The 18,426-nt window shown below is 62.3% G+C and overlaps 1 protein-coding gene across 2 annotated transcripts in view; it reads left to right on the top strand.

Moving 5' to 3' along the window:
• The window catches only part of AJAP1 (adherens junctions associated protein 1), a 158,037-nt gene extending 153,559 nt beyond the window's left edge, over positions 1-4,478 (top strand). For both annotated transcript variants that reach the window (XM_068916295.1, XM_068916296.1), the window contains exon 5: positions 3,739-4,478. In XM_068916295.1, coding sequence (XP_068772396.1) covers positions 3,739-3,832 — 94 coding nt within the window. In that variant the 3' untranslated portion in view covers positions 3,833-4,478. The remainder of the gene's footprint in view (positions 1-3,738) is intronic.
• Positions 4,479-18,426: the final 13,948 nt, after the last annotated feature.

Raw genomic sequence — 18,426 nt, 5'->3', positions numbered from 1 at the left:
GCCTTCAGGGGATTTTTGCTTCTGGGGCATCTTTCTGGATGACAGCGTTTCCAGTTCCCCTGATGGATGCTCTAGCCGGAAGTCACATGCGGCCCAGCTTGGCCAGCTGTAAGAGCTAATCGTTGCCTAAGACGACAGCATCCTCTGCAGAAACGCTCTCGCTCTTCCCCCGGAAGCAACGCTGTGGCCATCACGCGCGTCTGGGGGCTAGGCTAGCGCTTTCCTGGGACCGGCCCGGGGGCTTCGCGCCACGCTTGCTCCTGCCGGGCTCGGTGCAAAGGGAGGTGGCTTCCCCGCGCTCCGCTTATCTCTTTGTCTTCGTGGGGCCTCCGGGCTCAGGGCTGGGCGTTTCGCCCCTTTCTTCCCTGCCCGCCCGAAGCTGGCGGTGAACCACAGCAGCGCCACGCAAGGGCCGACGCCGGCCCTGGGCCAGAGGGGAGAGGAGGTGCTGGCGAGGAGGCCGATCCCCCCCAAACGCCTGGAAGGCAGGCGGCCGAGCGCGCTCCCGGGGCCGGGATGAGGCTGCAGACGCGGCCCCGCGGGCTCGCCCCGAGCAGCGGCTGGGCCGCCCCGGTGCGCGCCGGGGCTGCCGCCCCGCGGTTCGCCTGCCAGCCCCGCGCGACGTGGCCTGCGGTGAGGCTGCCAGGAGCCGGGAGCCTGCCAGACGGCAGCGTTATCGGGTACAACTGGATGTTTTGCAGTCCACTGGATATCAAGCATTTATGCCCTGCTGAGGTTTATTTACCATATAATGTGACACAGTAATTTCACTGTATATAAGTTAATGAGACATTAGTAAAGAATTAATGGCTGGGAACGGCACGCGTGCTGGAGTGCTTCGCCGCGGTCTAGCCGGAGCGTGGCTCTGCTGGCGGCCGCCGGACCCGCCGAGCAGCGGGCTTCCACGGGAAAGGCGCCCCGGGCTTGTTCGGGCTCCGCTGCGCTTCCTCCGAGAAGGCCCCCGGAGCCGAGGAAACGCGTAGAGGTGCACGGCTGGAGGCGCCAGTTGATACGAACAGCAGGTAAGACCAAATGCTCTGCAGCCCATCCAGCTCCCGCTCCTTGAGCTGTAACTTCTCCGACCTTCTCAGACCAGAAGAGGCAGAGAAACGGCAAGTTAGTCCCTTGCACGGGCCAGTTTGCAGCCAAGCACTGCTTAAGCAGTATTCAGCCTGAGCCTGTTCCCTTTTATTTGAGTTATCTTGGACAATCATCCCCTGGAACAGAACAAAACAAACATTAATTACAACTTCAGAGGGTGTAATCTTCTTGCAAGCGCTCGGCAGCACTCGAACGGCGCCGCGCGCTCGTGCCCCTCGCTTTCCGCAGCGTCGGTAAACAAGCTCATCCCGCGGGCGGCATCTGCAAACAGCGAGCGCGGTGGCCGCTGTGCAAACAGGCGCCCTGAGAGCAGCTGGAGAGCTCTGGCCGGGGCCGCCGGCGGCGGGTTGGAAGGAGGCGTTACGGCGGGCGAGGGGCTCCCGGGGCAGGTGAGAGGTGGTTGCTCGGCTCCCTCCTGGCTCCGCTGCGTGGCGGAAGCTGCTCTGCGTCCTGCCCGGCGGTAGGTCCCTCCTACTGGAAGAGCCGGACGGCAGGGGGAAAGGGGGGCACGGGGCAGGCAGGGGATTGTCCCGGGGGCGGCGCGCGAAGCCCGCTGCCAGCCTCGGCTGCGGCAACGCTGGCCTGCCGCGGGTCGGGCTGCAGGTTTCATCCCCGCTACGGAGCGCCCACCGCAACGGGGGCTCGCTGTCCCCTGGGCATCGGTCGCCAACAGCAAGGTGCAGAGGTGCGGGGGGATCCCGCCCGTAACGCAGGGAAGGGATCCAGGGGCCCAGAGCGCGGGGAGAGGCAGGACTGCTAATAGGCGATGCGGGATTCCCGGGGCAGCAATCGGTTTTCCTGAGCCGCGGGGCCGGGGACCTGCCTGCCGGCGGCCCCAGTTTCCCAGGCCGGTTAGCGCAGCCGGCTCCTCCTGCCGTCGGCTCATCTGTGAGCTGAGCAGGCAGCGCTTTGGTGCAGCGCAAGCCGACAGGGTTTTAGCTATGGGCGGAAAGGGAAATGTCTGAAACCAGCCAGCCATGTGACGTTTTCTAGCCAGTTTAAGTTCCCCATCATTAGAAGAGCCTCCCACACACAGCGAGGTATGAAGATGTCTCAGCGAGGTCTTTCCCTGCTGCCGCCGCCTGCTCTGAAACGGCTTCCCACCTCCTTCCTCGCACCGTCGCCTGCGGGCGCTCAGCCGCCTGCCGTTTCTCTTTGACTTGCTAAAACGCCTTGCAAACGAGGGCAAGTTTCCCTGCCCGGGCCGCTGCTGTCGGGGCAGCGGTGCAGCGCCCAGAGCAGCTCTGCGTGCGGTTGGGCGCGGAGCGGCTGTCCGGGGCGCTCTGGGCGGCCCCCGTGGGGAAGGGCAAGCCACGGGCAGCCCTGCCTGCCGCCGCGTGTTAGCGGGGGCACGCAGCGAAGCGCTGGGGCAGCCTCGCGCTCCACGGCGGGCCAGCAGGCTAGCGGGCTGCAAGAGCAACAACACATCTAGGAATATGGAGAAAACAGAGGCTCCTCCTTGGGGTTCAGACGTTTCACAATTTGGCTCTCATCAGTTTATCAGTGCGGGAAAGAAGACAGATGAAGTCCGACCTCCCCAGCATAGGGAAAACTAAATACTAAGTGCAGGTTTCTGCAGATAAGAACTGTACGGAATCAACACTCATCCTGCATGAGGTCATTTTTATATGTACCCATTTAAGTGCAAATGCATGCATAAAAGGAAAAATCTTTATCTGAATTTCCTGGATGTTGGGAACGTTGCTGTGAAAGTTTGGTTTTGCATTTGTGCAATTCCGCAAGAAATTCTGAGCAGCAAGCAAAGAGTTTAGAAGTACATTTTCTTTTACATAAGAGAACGTCGTGTTGTTGCAGTCAGTCGAGCGCGGGAGGGCGAGCTGAGGCGCCCGGGCAGCGGGCACGGGACGCCCCGCGCGGCGCGGGCTCCCCGGCCGCCCTTTGCGGCCCGGCGCTGCGGCGGCTCCTGCGGTGGCCTCGTTTTCTGCTGGGCCTTGGATTTCTTCCTAGAAACTGGTTTTTGTAATCAGCAAAGTAAATTTGCAATGACCCACCAGAGGCTGAGGAGGAGCAGGGAAGCGCGTGTTTATGAGCGTCAACTGTAACGCACAGCTATTTTCTTTCTCATTTCCGAACCTGAAAATACACAGACATACACAAATTAATGAGTATTATTATGAGCCTCATTAAAAGCACTGTTCTTTAGGGGGAAACATCTTCCCCAATATAACTACTGTCTTCTGTTTGCTCGGCTATTAATTGATGGCAAACTGTGAAATTCTCCATGTCATTATGATTACCTTGTGAAGACTGTAAATTGCTAGCTGCTTGCTCTCCTGACGGGACTAGGAAGGAAATGCCAGGTGGGTGGTGGTGGGCTGGCGCGCTGGGCTGCCGAGGAGCGGGCTGGAGTCGGGCATCGCTTCCCGGCACCGCGCTGCGCTCGTCTCCAGCACAGAGGCCGGAGTTTTTAGAGAAGTCAATATCACGCTGGTTCTTTTCTAATCCGTACGCGGATTGATCCAATATGAGCGTTCATCCTCTCGTTGAGTAGAGAAGCAGCGCCGCATCTCCAAATCTCATTTTGCCTTTTGCCATTAAATTATACTAAAAGGGCTTTCGCATTATCTTATAAGTAGGTGCTTCTTATTCCAGCCACACTTCCTTCTTTATCACCAGATCCTGCTCTCCTGGAAGCAAGAGCTGTCCCGGGCGTACAGAAGTGGAGGTCACCTCGGCTCTTTCCACCGTGCAGATTGCAACCCCCTTGTAGCGTGACAGGCTGCTGCAACGCGGTGCCGAGGGCCTCTTGCAGCCGCAGCGCTCCTAGGAGCAGGGGGGCGAGTGGCTCCGGCGAAGGCGCAGCGGGGATCCCAGCCTCCGAGGAGCCGGCCCCGGCGGGAAGCCCCGGCGCGCTCTCCTCCAAGCCACCCTTCGCTCTCCGTCATGTCCAGTCTGGAACGGGTTTGGTTTGGTTTTTTTCCTACAATAGGTGAAAAAACTCAATTTTCACGAAGTGCATCAAGCCCTTAATTGGGATTTTAATTGCTAAATGGCGGCGGGGACAGCAAAGCCTGGCTCCCAAGCTACCGCATCCTTGCTGTTAGCGAGCCGCTGGCCCGCGAGCGGAGGAGAGGCCGCAACATTTGCATAGCAATGAGGCGCTCTGGCAGCCCCAAGACCCAAACTTGCTTTTCTCTTGCAGCTAAAAGCAGGCGTGAGTGGTACTTATTAATGTGGGTCCACCTCTGAATGCACTTAACGATTCAAGTCCAATTAGTTTGCAGAGTGCCCAGGTAGGAAGTAATCATTAAAAACATGTAAATTAAGTTTCTGGGGAGCCTAATAGATTAGTCATTGACTTTCTAGCTTATGTTGGCTCTTAACCTTCAGCTTAAATTAATCACCAGCAATTTCTCTGAACGGGCTGCAAAAGGTGAGAGCGCAGCGGCGGCCGGCGGGGACGCCGGGGCCGGGGAGCACCCCGAGCGGAGCCTCCCCGGCCTGCGGCCGCTCTCCTCCGGCTGCGCTCGCGCCCCCCCTTCGTCGCTCGGCGGCCCCGGCCCCTCGCGCCCCCCGGCGGGGAGGGAGACGCGGGCGGCCGCGCTCCTCCTCGGCGCCGGGCTCTCCGTCGGGGCCGCGCCAGGAGGGCAGAATGGCTCCGCCGAGAGACGTCAGGCTGCGAGCGGTTGGAAAAGCCATTTCTAAAATTGCAATTACCAAGCCAGAGCAAATTACCACTTCAGGGACTGTCACGCCTGGAGAGGCGGCGCGTTGGGAAGTAGTCGGAAGATATTTGCAGAAGCGCGTTATTTATGCTGAAACATTTGAAAGAAAAGGTCACCAAGAGACACTGAAGACTGGTGAGCGGTGAAACGCAAGGAGCGCTGTCCTGCCGCGGGGAGCACGGGCCGTTTTCGCCGCGGTCCTGCTGCCCCAGAGACGCCTGAGTGGCGGCCAGGCTCAGGCTTTTGGGAGCTGCGCCCGGGGCCTGGAAAGAGGTTGGGGGACTGGCGCGAGCGCAGGTCCTTGCCAGGTCCCGGGGCCGGGGGCTGCTCAGGCAAGGCGTCCGCGCGGCCCGGCGCTGCGCGCGTTGCAGCGCCGTGCCCAGGAAGCAGCAACTGCACACACACACACGTGTATATATATATATAAGTACAAAGAAGACAAAGCTAATAAAAGGGGGGGGGGGGTTGTGTTTGGTTCGGTGGTGCCCAGCTTTCCGCGAGCCCCTCCGCCGAGCCGCCCCGCTGCCCTCGGCTCCCGCAGCGGCCGCCCGACCCGCAGCGGCGGCGCTGGGCCGGCGCCTGGCTGCCGCGCGCCCGCGCCGAGCTCGCCCAGCCTCGGCGCGGCCGCTGCGAGACGTGCCAGGGCCGTGCTTCACAAGGCAGCCGGGCGGCAAGGATGCCAGGCTCGCAAAAGCTGCGGCAGCGGCGGACGGGTTTCTCGGTGCCGTTTGCCAGCAGCAGCCCGCGGCGGGGGGAGCAGGCCCGTGGGTCTCCCAGGTAAAGCGGCCCAGATGAAGCGCCGCGGCGGCGGGAGCGAGCGCGGCGCCCGCAGAGGAGACGTTGGCGTGTGCAATGGGGACCGCGCGCTTGAGTAAGGAAAGGCCACAGCGCGCATTCTGGTCTCGCATCGGCGCTGCTGCTTCCCACAAATTGTTGGCTGGGGGTTTCGTTCCCCTGTATGAGGAGACCAAGCACCTCGGGAACGGCGTGGGATTGCTTATGTATGTGCTGAGTTTTTCTAGGCTAACGTAATCTTGCAAGGGATTTGCTTTTAGCTCGGGTTTATGCTAAGATCAGAGTGAAAAACAGTGCAATATAGTAGAGGTGGACTACATGGCTGCTGGAGACCGGCTTTGCGCAGGTTTCCTCGCGCGCTGGCTCGAGCACGCGGGGCGGCACGGCGCAGCAGGTGCCCAGAAGCAGGACCGGCGGTGGCGAGCAGCGGACGGCGTTGCCCGCCGCCTCGTCACCTAAGGGCCAAGCAGCAGGGCCGGCGGCCAGCGGGGAGCAGCAGGCGCCGGGACGAGCAGCTGCAGGGGCTGAGCGCGACCGCACGGCGAAGGCGGCCGGCGCCGCCTTGGCCACGGCCGCTCTGCCGCCCGGGGCAGCTGGGACCCCGCCGGCGCAGGCAGATGCGCCTGTCATTGGAAGGCATCAAAGCGTTTGAAACCGAAGACAAAGAAAATTAGAGAAAATGAAGAGGAAATGAAATGGTTTGCACAGATGCCAGAAAATGTATTTTTAGTCCATATAAGCTAACGGTGTCTGTTGTTTTTGAAGAGTCCACGCTGAATCCTCCAAGGACTTGCTTCCTTGCAAATGAGGTTGCCATCTCCCAGTGCTGCAATTAAATATGTCCACACAGCTCCTATGTAGTGCAACCAAAGCACTTAATTTTCATTAAAAAGATGACATTGCGCGCGGGTCTCAAGGACAGGCGGCAGTTAGTGGTGTTCGTGTTCCTGAGGACAGACTGGGGCACTCAGATGCATAAATTATTGGGCTCCTTTTTCATGTTTTTCCCTCCTCCTCCTCCGTGAAGGAGAGAGAGAGGCTCATTGTAGGTTCCTCTTCTTGATATCTCTTTTTATATCCTATTTGCATTTGTGTTGGATAATTCAGGATATCCATGAATTAGTGCTGAACATCAGTTTGTCTTATGGAGGTGCTGGATAACCTCCGCCGCAGGCATAGGCATAGGTCCCAGCAGAGCTGCCGAGCAAAGGTGCGGCAGGCTTGTGCTGTTGGCGGCGAGGGCTTCCTCCCGCCCTGCGCCCGACGGACGGCGTGGCACAGTGCCCCGGCGCCCTGTCGCCCCGCTGCTAGCTTCCCTCCGCTGGCTCCGCGGGCCCTTGAGCCTTCGGTCCTTTTCCCACCTGGCCGTGCTCGGCGGGGAGCTGCCGGCCCGCGGGACGCAGCCCCGGCAGGCGCCACGGCCCCGGGGCATTGGCCAGGAGGCAAAGGCGCCGCGGGCTGCTGCGGGCGCCCCTGCTCGCCGAGCGGCGGCCGGACGCGACCCCTCGGCCGGGCCCCGCTCCCTCCCCAAGCGCCAGCGCATCCCCACTGATTTATCTATCTCCCTTTCCAGCTGCCTTGTACAGCTCAGGGAATAACTGGCAGTGAGTAATCCCGCCAATAAATTTAGCCGCTTCTCCTCGATCTGGAGGCAGCCGCGACACCCCGGAGTTCACGCGCTGCCGAAGCGCGCCGGAGGGAGCGGGCGCCGCCGACCGCCGGGGCCCCGCTCGCCACCCCCGGAGCCGCTGCCGTCGGGCAGCGCGCTGCCCCAGGGCCCCGGAGAAGGGTTTGCTCCCCGCCCCGAGGCCGATGCCCGGCGCCGGGGCCGCCCGCGTGGCCCCCGCGTCCTGCCGGCGTCTGGCCGCGGGCTCCGCGCGGCGTCCCGCGAGGGGAGGCAGGCCTGGCTCTGCCGGGCGGCCGCCGCGCGGGGCCCTGCAAGGGCAGCGGGTATAAGCGGGTTATGGTTGCAGGGATTTTTATCGTTTTTTAACCGAATAGAGACCATTTCTGGAGCAGGGCGTGAGAAAAAATGGGTTTTGCTCCTAGTTCCCACAGCGCCTGCTGGGCGAATAACTGTATTTTCTTTTATTTGTAGCAGTAACTGAACGGCCAAATTGAATTGCGCCGTGACGCTCTGCTGCTACGCGGAGACCAGCGTAAGGCCCAGCTCACGTAGCGCCGAAGCGGGGCAGCCTGGCCGGGAGCCGCGGCGCCGGAGACCTGCGGCGCAGCCCCGGCGGGACCTGCCAAAGCCGGAGGGAGCTGCGGCGCCGGGCTCACCCGGCCGGGAAGGCCGGCCCGCAGGCCGAAGCGGGCAGCGGAGGGAGAGGCGGCCGGCCGGCGCGGGGTCCTGCGCCTTGCCGCAAGCGCGGCGCGCAGCCCATGTCGCAGGGGCCAATGTCAAACGCTTCAGCAGGGAGTTACTATAGAAACTATCTGCACTGCTCTTTTTCTGCAGCCTCGTTGGTGCTAATAAATGGCCTCATTATTTTGCAAAGTGCTTTGGAAAGCAGCAGCACCACGGTTTGGGCCAATACAAAATTAATGAGGGAAAATAGTGGGGCTATTTTTCCCATGTTGCGAGGAAAGAAGGAAGGCAGTGTTTTCCATTACGGAGAGTTATGGCTCATTTGTTCGCTTTTGCTGTATTTATGTTTTATGTATTAGAAAGCGATTTCAACCGCCATTACAAATTACAAGTTCCCCCGTTACATTAAACATATGTGACCAGGAGTGGCTCCTGCCTAGCAAAATGCACCAATATGGGGCGGGAAATCAGCGGCCCGGGAAGGGGCGCGGGAGGCCGGCGGCGCGGGGGCCCAGGCGGCCGCAGGGCAGCACCGCAGCCTGGCGCTCGGCCCCGCGGCAGGCGCCCAACGGCCCGCGCCCCGCTAGGAAAAGGGCCACAGAGCGCAGCGGTCCAGCTGCGAACCAGAAAAGCCATGACACTTCCTAAGAGCGGGAGGGACAAACCCCCTCAGGGACTGCGGTGGCTCCCGGCTGAACAGCAGCCAGCGCGACGGTGGCTCCCGGCAGCCCCCGGATGCCGAGGGCCAGCTGCCGCCGTGCTGCACCGCGCCGTGCCGTGCCGTGCTGCACGGTGCCGCACTGTGCCGTGCATCCATTTCAATGCAAAAGGATGCACGTTTTGCACCTTAGGAATAAAAATAATGCACACTTAAATGCCTGCACTTAAAAGCAGGATAGCTTGCAATTCGAGTACTTTTACAAGCGAACTTGTTCAGAGTTCTGGGTGCCAACGCCCTGACGGTTGGTGGCGAATCAGTGATTTTATACAGCAGTACTGGGAGCCTCATTATACTGGTTTTGACCTTTTCTTTATTGGACAATAAAAATGAATGTGCAGGTGAAAGGAAGATTTTTGGGGGCGTACAACGGTAATGCATTTGGCCAACCTGCGTGCATTTGTAATGAAGGATACAAGAATTTTAGGAGCGGAGCTGGGGGGTGAATAACTCAAAACCGCGCTGTAAAATTTTATTAGAAACGCAGCGAAGCTTTCTCGGGTCGGGCTGCTGTACGTGCACGTCGGGCAGAGCAGCGGCCCGGAGGGCGGGCGCCTCTTGCCCACGGAGGCGAGCGTGGCGGCGGGTTGGCAGCCGTTGGCCCGGCCAGGCGGCCCGCGCGGCGGGGCACGGCGCTGAGCGCAGCCCATCGCGCCCGGCCGCCCCGGGTACCGCTCGCGCCCGCCTCGCAGCCGGGCCGCGGCCCCGCGCCCTCCCACACCTTTCGCCACCGGTTGGAAACGCTGACATTTGTGAGTAAAGCAGCAGCGCAGATTTAATCAAGCGAGCTCATTGCTTCCTGTTGAGCGACGCAGAAAGCTCACAGCTGCGCGCACAAACTGCGGGCTAAGCCCGGGACTGACAAATGCTCCTTGTGAACTTCAGCACAGTGGGGGAGCCGATCACACTTTTACCGTTTTTAATCATATAATTTATTTATTTCAAACGTGCGCGCTGAAAGGAGAGCGAGCAAAGCAATCCTGTATGCCTTGACAAGAGCTGATACTCGGCACAGCTCACCGAGCCCGGCCAGCTGAGCCCCGACGGTGTCGCCGCACCTTGGCCAGCCCCCGACGTGTCTTTCCACCCAGAGCGACTGCACAGGTTGAAGATCAATTTTTAATCTCCCCTTTTTAAAGAGGAGTTTGGAGCAACGCGAGGCAGAGGGATTCCCGTGGGGGGGGAAAAAAAACGGCCATCTCTGGGACAGCAATTACAGGGTAGCGATAACATTGATTAACACACTAATAAATCACTTTGCAATTACAGTGTAATGAGCCCCGCTGGGAAGAGGCGTTGCCCGCGACGGGGGAGGCGCGGGCTGCGCGGGGCCCCGCGGAGGCGCACGCCGGGCTCCCCGGTGCCCCCCGAACCGCCGCCAGGCTGCCAAGGCCGGGGGCCTGCTCAGCCGCCCGCCGCGGCCGCGAAAGGCGGCCTCTCCGCAAGGCCTTGCTGAGGCCCAACTAGCTGTGCACGGCGCATCCCTGCCCCGCGTGCGGCGCCCGCGAACCGCATCTCAGGCGCCGGCCTCAGGCCCTGCAGGCAGCGGGAGGCCTCGCAAAAGGTGGGGGGGAAAGGCACGCGGGGCAGCGCGGGAACCAGGGAGCTGTCGGAGCTGCACGGAGCTGCACCGGGGCCAAGGGAGCTGCAGGAGCCGAGGGAACCAGGGAGCTGCAGGAGCTGCAGAACCTGCATGGGAGCCTGAGAGCTGCGTGGCATCTGCAGGAGCTGCGCGGGAGCCGCAGGAGCAGTGCGGGAGCTGCACGGGAGCTGTCGGAGCTGTGCGGGAGCTGCACCGGAGCCGAGGGAGCTGCAGGGAGCCGTGGGAACCAGGGAGCTGCAGGAGCCGCGGGAGCTGCGTGGGAGCCGCGGGAGCTGCACAGCATCCGCAGGAGCTGCGTGGGAGCTGCGCGGGAGCTGCACGGAGCCGTGGGAGCTGCACGGAGCCGTGGGAGCTGCATGGGAGCTGTCGGAGCTGCACCGGGGTGGAGGGAGGTGCAGGGAGCCGTGGGAACCAGGGAGCTGCAGGAGCGGCGGGAGCTGCGCAGGAGCCGCGGGAACCAGGGGCGCCGTGCCGGGGCCGCGGTCACGCTCCGGCCTCCTCCCGCCCGGCTCTTCACCTCCAGCAGGACCATCGCGGGGGCCGGGAGAGGCCGGCTGGGCGCCAGGGCCCCCGCGCCGCCGCGCAGCGGATGCCCAGGCCGACGCGCGCCGCTCGGCCGCGGCCCCCCCAGCCCGTCCCGCTCAGCGCGGATTTGCTCATCTGCTCGTCAGCCACCGCTCCGGCCTGATGACGGGGACCGGTTTCGCCTCCCAAGGCAAAGCGGAAACGACGGCTGCCCTATCACTATCTAGCAAGGAATTAAAAATGTTTCCCTGCTAAACCCCTGAAAAAGGGAAAGAAAGACTCAGCGTGGCGCAATGTCGTTCACTAGCGCGCCTGCGCCCCGGGACGTTTCCTCCCGCGCGGCCTCCCTTCCCCCGGGCAGCGCTTCATGCCCGATGATTTTTCCTTAATGTATTTGTCACACAACCAGGGTTTCCTTGGTGCACGCAGGAAGATTTTTGCTCATTAATTATTATATTTTAACCCCCGAAGAGCAAATTAAGGGACATGAATATGCAAATCTAATGCTTCTAAACTGATGCATGGCGTACTTCATCCAGCGGGAAGAAAGCTGCGCAGATATTTGGCTTCCAACCCTCTCTGCTTTTTTTTTTTTGGCTTTCGTTAGCTTTTTGTTTGCACCCGAGAGAGCTAAAAATAGAGCTGTAAAATGCTTGCAAGAAGTTTCGAAATCTATTAAAATAGGAATTATACCCATGAAAATAAGATATAATAACATATAATTGAGTTAGAACAACAAGATCCTACCTAATCTGTGGGAGCGCTGGGAAGTTTGTCCTCCCGGAGGCATCCTTCCGTTGCCACGGCAACGGGGCCGTCGGCATCCGTCCCACTGGGTTCGGGGAGCTGCGGGCGCCCTCCGCGCCGCCGCCGCCGCCGCTTCTGCCGCCTGCCCCGCGCGCAGCCACGGCCAGGGGCGCCACGAGCTGCGCCGGGCCTCTGCCGCACCGGCGACCCGCGCGGGTGCATGGTCGGTGCACCGTGGCCCCGCGCCGTGTCCCCGCTGCTGGAGCTCCAGCGGAGCTGGCGCCTCGCAGCACCCTCCCCGACCCGGGCCGGCCTCACCCCTGCGCCGAGGAGCTTTGCTGATACCTCGGGCAGCTCTTGGCGGCTGCTGAGCTGCCGTGGGTGGCCGGGAGCCGGCAGGTCGCCTCCTGCGAGCCCAGGAGCGGGCGCCGCAAAGCGAGCCCGCTGCGCGGGGCGCCCCTCTCTCCTCGGGGACGGGCGCGCTGCCTCCGCTCCCCGGTGGCGGCACAGGTCCTTCGTACGCCCGGCGTTGCTCCCGGCTCAGCGGTCCCGGCAGATGCCTGCGCTTTGGGCTGGCCCACGGGCACGGCTCGGCGGGCGGCACGCGCGAAGGGCTGCCGGGCCGGGCGGCGCCTGGCACGGGCGCCCCTCGCCGCGCCGCCGTCAGCCCTGCCGCCGCGCCACGCCGGGCACCGTTTCGGCACGCTTTTCTCTGTTGGTGTCGCTGCTGGGAGCCTCGGGGCGACGTCGCGGACCCGCTCGCACGTGCTGCACTGTGCTCTGCCGTGCCGTGCTGCTCTGTGCCGTGCCGTGCAGCACCATGCCATGCAGCGCCGTGCCATGCCGTGCCATGCCATGCCGTGCAGCGCCATGCCGTGCCATGCCGTGCAGCACCATGCCATGCAGCGCCGTGCCATGCCGTGCCGTGCAGCGCCATGCCATGCCGTGCCGTGCCATGCCGTGCAGCACCATGCCATGCCGTGCCATGCCGCACCATGCCGTGCAGCACCATGCTGTGCCATGCTGTGTCATGCAGCGCCATGCCATGCCGTGCCGTGCAGCGCCATGCCGTGCAGCGCCATGCCATGCCGTGCCATGCAGCGCCATGCCATGCCGTGCCATGCCATGCCGTGCAGTGCCATGCCGTGCCATGCCGTGCAGCACCATGCCATGCCATGCCATGCCGCACCATGCCATGCAGCACCATGCTGTGCCATGCTGTGTCATGCAGCGCCATGCCATGCTGTGCTGTGCAGCGCCATGCCATGCCGTGCCATGCCATGCCGTGCAGCACCGTGCCATGCCGTGCCATGCCGCACCATGCCATGCAGCACCATGCTGTGCCATGCTGTGTCATGCAGCGCCATGCCATGCTGTGCCGTGCCATGCCGTGCAGCGCCATGCCGCACCATGCCGTGCAGCGCCATGCCATGCCGTGCCATGCAGCGCCATGCCGTGCCGTGCCATGCAGCGCCGTGCCGTGCCATGCCATGCTGTGTCATGCAGCACTATGCTGTGCCATGCCATGCAGCGCTGTGCAGCACCGTGCTGTGCAGCACCATGCAGTGCCGTGCTGTGTCATGCAGTGCCATGCCGTGCCATGCCGTGCAGCGCCGTGCAGCGCCGTGCCGTGCTGGCCCGACTCAGGTCAAGTCCGGCAGAGCCCGGCTGCTGCGGGGAGGGGAGGTGGCGCCCCGGCCGGAGCCGCGCTGCAGCACAGACGGCTTCAGCTGAGCGCTGTAACCCCCCCGAACGAGCCACAGTTTCCACAATTTGCAGTTTCCGCCTTTCCGATCCCGCTCGTGGGAAGCCGGTGGCCGAGCAAGACAAGTCAACCGCAAGCGCCGGCTGCTTTGCTGCCCGAACGGGGCTTGCTTGGCAAACGCGCCGGCGGCGGTCGTGGCGGGGCTGCCCGTGCTCCCCCCGGCCGCCTCCCGTCTCCCAGCCTGGGGACGCTCTGGGACAGAGGACGCCCCCAAGCAAGGGGGCAGCCGCCTGGGGACAGTTGTCCACGTGCCCCTTTTGCGCAGAGAGCTGCGGCTCAAGATGCCACCTCGTGGATGGCGGCGGAGGCGGGAGCCTAGGGCCTGCTCCACCTCGCTCCGGCCTCGGCGAGCCGCCGAGCTGGGCCAAGCGGCGCCTCTCTTGGCGGCAGACCCGCTCGACGTGCCGTCCCCTTCCGCCGGCCTCGTTTTGCCGTCGTCGCGCCCAGAGCCTTCAGCCCCCACGGCAGCACAGGCGGTTTCAGAGCAAGGCCAGGCGCAGCAGCCACGCGGCGCGGGAGCGGGTTCGCTGAGCGGCGCGGCGAAAGGGGCTGGCCGCGAAGGCGCCGGGGCTGGCAGCTCGGGCCTCGGCGCCCCTCGCAGAGCGCCCGTCTCCTCGCCTTCCGCGGCTCTCAGGCTTGGTTTTCGGCGTCTGAGTGGGAGGCTGCCAACCCTCCAGCCCAGCTGCTGCTAACGAGTGATTAGGAGCTAATTGACATTTGCAACATACAGGGGGAAACAGCTGGCCTGGTGATTTAGGAGAAACCTTGGCGCCGGGTTCCCGGCACGGCCCGCTCCTGCCTTCCAGCGAGACCGTCCCAATGTCTTGCCCCGTAAATCATTAAAAGGCCAAGGCAACGCGCTGTCAAGGGGGCCTCAAGGCCTCCTGTAACCTTATTAAATTCTTCCGTTGCTCTTAAAGGTTACCTGTGCTCAGCCCAGCCTCTTCAGCCTTCTTAAACGGCAGCATGCATGTTGAATAATTAAGTGAAGAACCCAAAAATATATACGTGCGCGTCTATATTTTTAGTGCCGTCTTGACCTTCTGCGGTTTGCCATTTTTTCCTCATCTACCACGGCAAGGAAGATGCTGGCTGACACTGCAGCCGCTTCGGAGCGGCCTGCGAGCAAACTCTTCGGGGGGCTTTTCCTGTTCTTTGCTGTTAAATATGCAGCGAGCGGAGTTCAATCCTTCAGGTTGGTTAACAAACAGAGATGACATTTTGCAACGTGAAATTAATAAAGGTGGTTTTGAGAGATGCCCGGCGCGGCGTCACGGGGCATGGAGGGACCTTTCGGAGGCTCCAGGGGGAAAAACCCGGACGCCGGTGACACAGCGATGTCTGCGAGGCCGTTTAAAAGACGGGGACGCTGAGGTCTTCGGGACCCGCTCGTTAATTCCTGTCCCTTTTCTCTGCTCGGCAAGGCAGAAAGGTTCGGCAGCGCCGCCGGAGCCCCCGAGGGTGAGACCCCGCCGCCGGACCGCCAGCCTACGCGGGCCACTGTCTCCTGGGGCTTGAGGAAGAGCAAGCTAAAACGTCTATAAACACCCAGGAAGGTAAATGCATTGCCCTTATCTTGATCCCAGAGTGTAATGACATCAAGTCTGGCCCCCCGACTAAATGAGCACATTAATAGCAGTGTTCTTGCTGTAATTGCTACCGGTTCCTAGCTCTTCGGGCTGTTTGCTAACTCAGCCGAGAGGCCGGGGCACGCCGGGGCAGGCGGGCGCCGGGCGCGAGACCTGCCCGCGCGCGCCGGCCGGGCCGCACCGCCACGGCCGGCACCGCAGCCGAAGAGACCGGCAGCTCGGGCCGCTTCCGGCGGCCGAGCAGCTCCTCCTGCGGAGGCTCCTCGGGAGCCCTGCCCCGCGGGAAGTCCGTCTCGCGCGTACGTGTAACGCAGCAAGGAAAACCGTGTGCTACCTTGGTGTTTTGTGGTAGCCTGCCAAAATAAAAAAAAAAAGGTATCAGCGATGGCAAGGAAACCTATGACCAGGAAGGGGCCCCTCAGCAGAACTGCCATCAGCGCTTCATTTCCCCGGCGCTGCCGTAGGCGTTACGCCTGCCATCCAAACAGGCAGGATGAGCCCGAAGCTGCCCGGGAGCCCGGCCAGACGGAGGCGGATGCCGGCACAGACCTGCACGTCTCCTTGCGTTGCTGGCCAGTTTTTGCCCCGGCGAAGGTCTGCGGGCCCTCACCGGCGCTTTTCTCTGCTAAACCGCTCCGGGGCCGAAGGCGAGCCGGGGTGCAGAGCAGCTGCCGGGTGCTGCTCGCCCTGCCACGATGCCAGCAGCAAAATCACCCCGGCTTCCCAAAAGCATCGTTCTGATCTCCTGGAAATTTGCATTGGAAACGTCCCAGATTTGTGATTAGTTCAGCTAAATTAAGATTAATCACTTTGCAAAGGTGATAAATGATTGTTAACGCTACGCTCGTTGTCTTTCGCCCAGCTTTATCCAACGCTAAGCATAATTTCGGGCTGTGCTTTCTTGTGCCTGCTTTCGAGGCGTGCGCGCCGAGCGGCTCGGCGGGCTCGCGGGCGCAGGCGTCGCGGCGCAGGCGGACGTGGCCCGCAAGCACAGGGCGCCCGCGAGCGCGCCGACCCGCTGCGCCAGGCACGCGCAGCCCCGGGAGGGCGGCCGTCCCGCCGAGCCCCGGGCCGCGCGGCAGCCCCGGCGCGGCGAGCGCAGCAGGCGCGCAAAGGCCGCGAAGTGCTTCGCGGCGCTGCTTGACTTGAAATGCAGAACGAGAGAATATTTTTGCAGGGAAATAACCTGGATTTGTCAGGGTGGGTTTTTTTGGCACGTGCTCGTGGACTCCCAAGCCATTCCTGGGGCGCTCGGGGGTCCCCGCGCCCCTGTTTCGTTCCCAGAGCCTCAGCCGGGCTGCGACTGAGCGCACTTCATATATAGGCACGCTTGTCGGGGGAAGGAGGTTGAGCCTGATGCTTGACAGCCTTGATCTTAAAGAGCTCCATTAAGAGCAGTTTTATCGCCAGGTTTTGTAACCACTAAATCAGGTTATCAAGTCAGTGGTATGCTTTCAGGAAGACGTGTGGGAGAAACGGGAGGAAAAAAACTGTCCACGTTCAAATGCTGGCACTGCTTGGCCGTATTGGAGTTAACTGGTAATAACCAAAAAGGGATTTTTCTCTGCAGAAGAACATTTTACGCCTCACGTTAGAGAAGCATAGGGCATGAACTTCCAGAGGACGCGAGAGACCCGTAACTGGCCTAATAAATATTCCTTGAGCTTATTCCTGCTGGAGTGGGAGCGCCAGGAGCCACGTCCTTCCGCTGCAGTCACCATCGAGCGCGCGGGCGCGGGCGCCGGCAGCCTCGGGGCTGCACGTCCACGTCCTCTCGCAATCAGCTTCTCAGATAGCAAAAATTAATGATGCTACAGTTCATTGCGAGGACTCTTATCGATAAAGCTGTTCTTAAAAAAAAAGAAAGAAAGAAAAGGGAACAGCTTTGCGGAAGCGGTCCCCGCACGTCGCGGAAGGCGCTGCACGCCTGTCGGCCCGGGACCGGGGCAGGCGCGCAGCGCGGTGCCGGGTGCCGAGCTCCGGCGCGCCGCAGACCCTCCCCAAGGCCCTGGGAAAAGCTGGAGAAACCCAGGAAGGTTTGGGGAAGCGTCAGGATGCCGGGGGTGAAGGAAATCGTGCCGCTCCTTCCCGGGAAGGCTTCCGCTCCCGCGCTTCGGCGTGCACGGTCCCCAAAGGCCTGCTCGCCTTTTTGCGTCTAATTCAGCTCCTCCACTCTCACGGCACGTGTTCATAATGGGAACACCAAGCGCGCGGAGGTGCGTGCTGCTGCTGCTAGCAGCACTCGTCGTGCTGCAGCGATGCCAGGTCGCCACCGGCGCAGCCCGACGGCGCTCACCCCGCCTTTGGCACCTCCTGCGCGCCTCGCACGGCTCCGCTGGCGCTTGGGCGCGGGAGCGGGAACGCACCGCAGCTGGAAAGGTCACTAGGGCCACGAACCGCACGGGAACGCTGGGACACCCTTTCGCGAACAGTGACCGGAGGCTTCCGAGCGTTTTCTTCTCTTTGTGGCATTTTTAGGTCTGCCCTTGCCGTCAGGGCGGGAAGGGCTGAAACCTCGTCCCCGAGGACGGCGCTCGGGGAAGGGCTGCGGTCCCAAGCAGCCATGCCCTAGCCCAAACCAGGGGACGGCGACGGGGCTGCCGCGCATCCCTGCTGAGTCTGGGGACTCTGTCCCAAGGGACGTGTGCGCTGGAGACGGGCCGGGGGCCCAGGCGAGGCCGTGCCGGGGGGCGCAAAGGAAAAGGTGCCTGGGCGAACCGTGAACCACCGCCCCTCAGAGCACGGCTAGCGAAGGCTGCAGACCTGCAGGGCGCTCGGCTCCCGCCGTGTGAAACGTGCTGTTAAAGTACTGACAGAAGCGATGCAGGTTTCTTTGAACCTGGAAGATGCAGTAATTACTGAACCAGAACCCGCAGCTGGGGATGCTTTATGCAACCCAATTAAAGCTCGCGCAGGAAAAAAACTGACTGCAACAAATAAATACATAAGTAAATAAGTAACGTACTACGTGCGTGAGAGGGAGCGGAGCAGCACTGCGGCACGTGGGAAAGGTGCCCAGCGGCGCCAGACCTCTGCCCCGCCGCAGCAAGCCCAGGGAGCCCCGAGCCAGCACCACGGCCCCCGCCGGGCCACCCGGGCCGCCGCGCCGCCGCCGCTCAGCCCTCCCCGCGCCGGGCCCGCCTTTGCCGTTAGCTGACCTGCTCCGTCTGACCACGGCAGGGAGCCCGGGGCAGACGGCAGACGCGGAGGCGTCCCGTCGCTGCGCTCTCGCCCTGTCCCCGAGGAGACAGCAGCTGCCGCCCGGTTGCTCCTTTTCCAGATGCACTCCAAAATATCTGTTTAGATTAATTGCTCTGCAAATTGCTTGAGACTGCTCGGTGAGAGCATTAAGGCCGGCAGAGGCTTTCGGAGAGGGAGGAGGCTGCCGAAATCCGAGGCCGGCTAGTCGCCGGGAGCGGGCAGCTCCACGCCTGGGGGCACGGACGTCTCGGCTCCCCCCGCGCGTCCCGTCCGAGGTGGAGACGTAGAGCCGGGGACTGATTTCGTGTGCGTCTGCCAAAGACCAAACTAATAAATTCATCTCAGGTGAATTAAAGCATTCCATTTAGATTCTGACCTTTTAAGG

This window comes from Struthio camelus, chromosome 21 (genome assembly GCF_040807025.1).
Source record: "Struthio camelus isolate bStrCam1 chromosome 21, bStrCam1.hap1, whole genome shotgun sequence".
NCBI lineage: Eukaryota > Metazoa > Chordata > Aves > Struthioniformes > Struthionidae > Struthio > Struthio camelus.
Note: the sequence above shows the minus strand (reverse complement) of the source record. Positions and strands in the feature narration are given on the sequence as shown.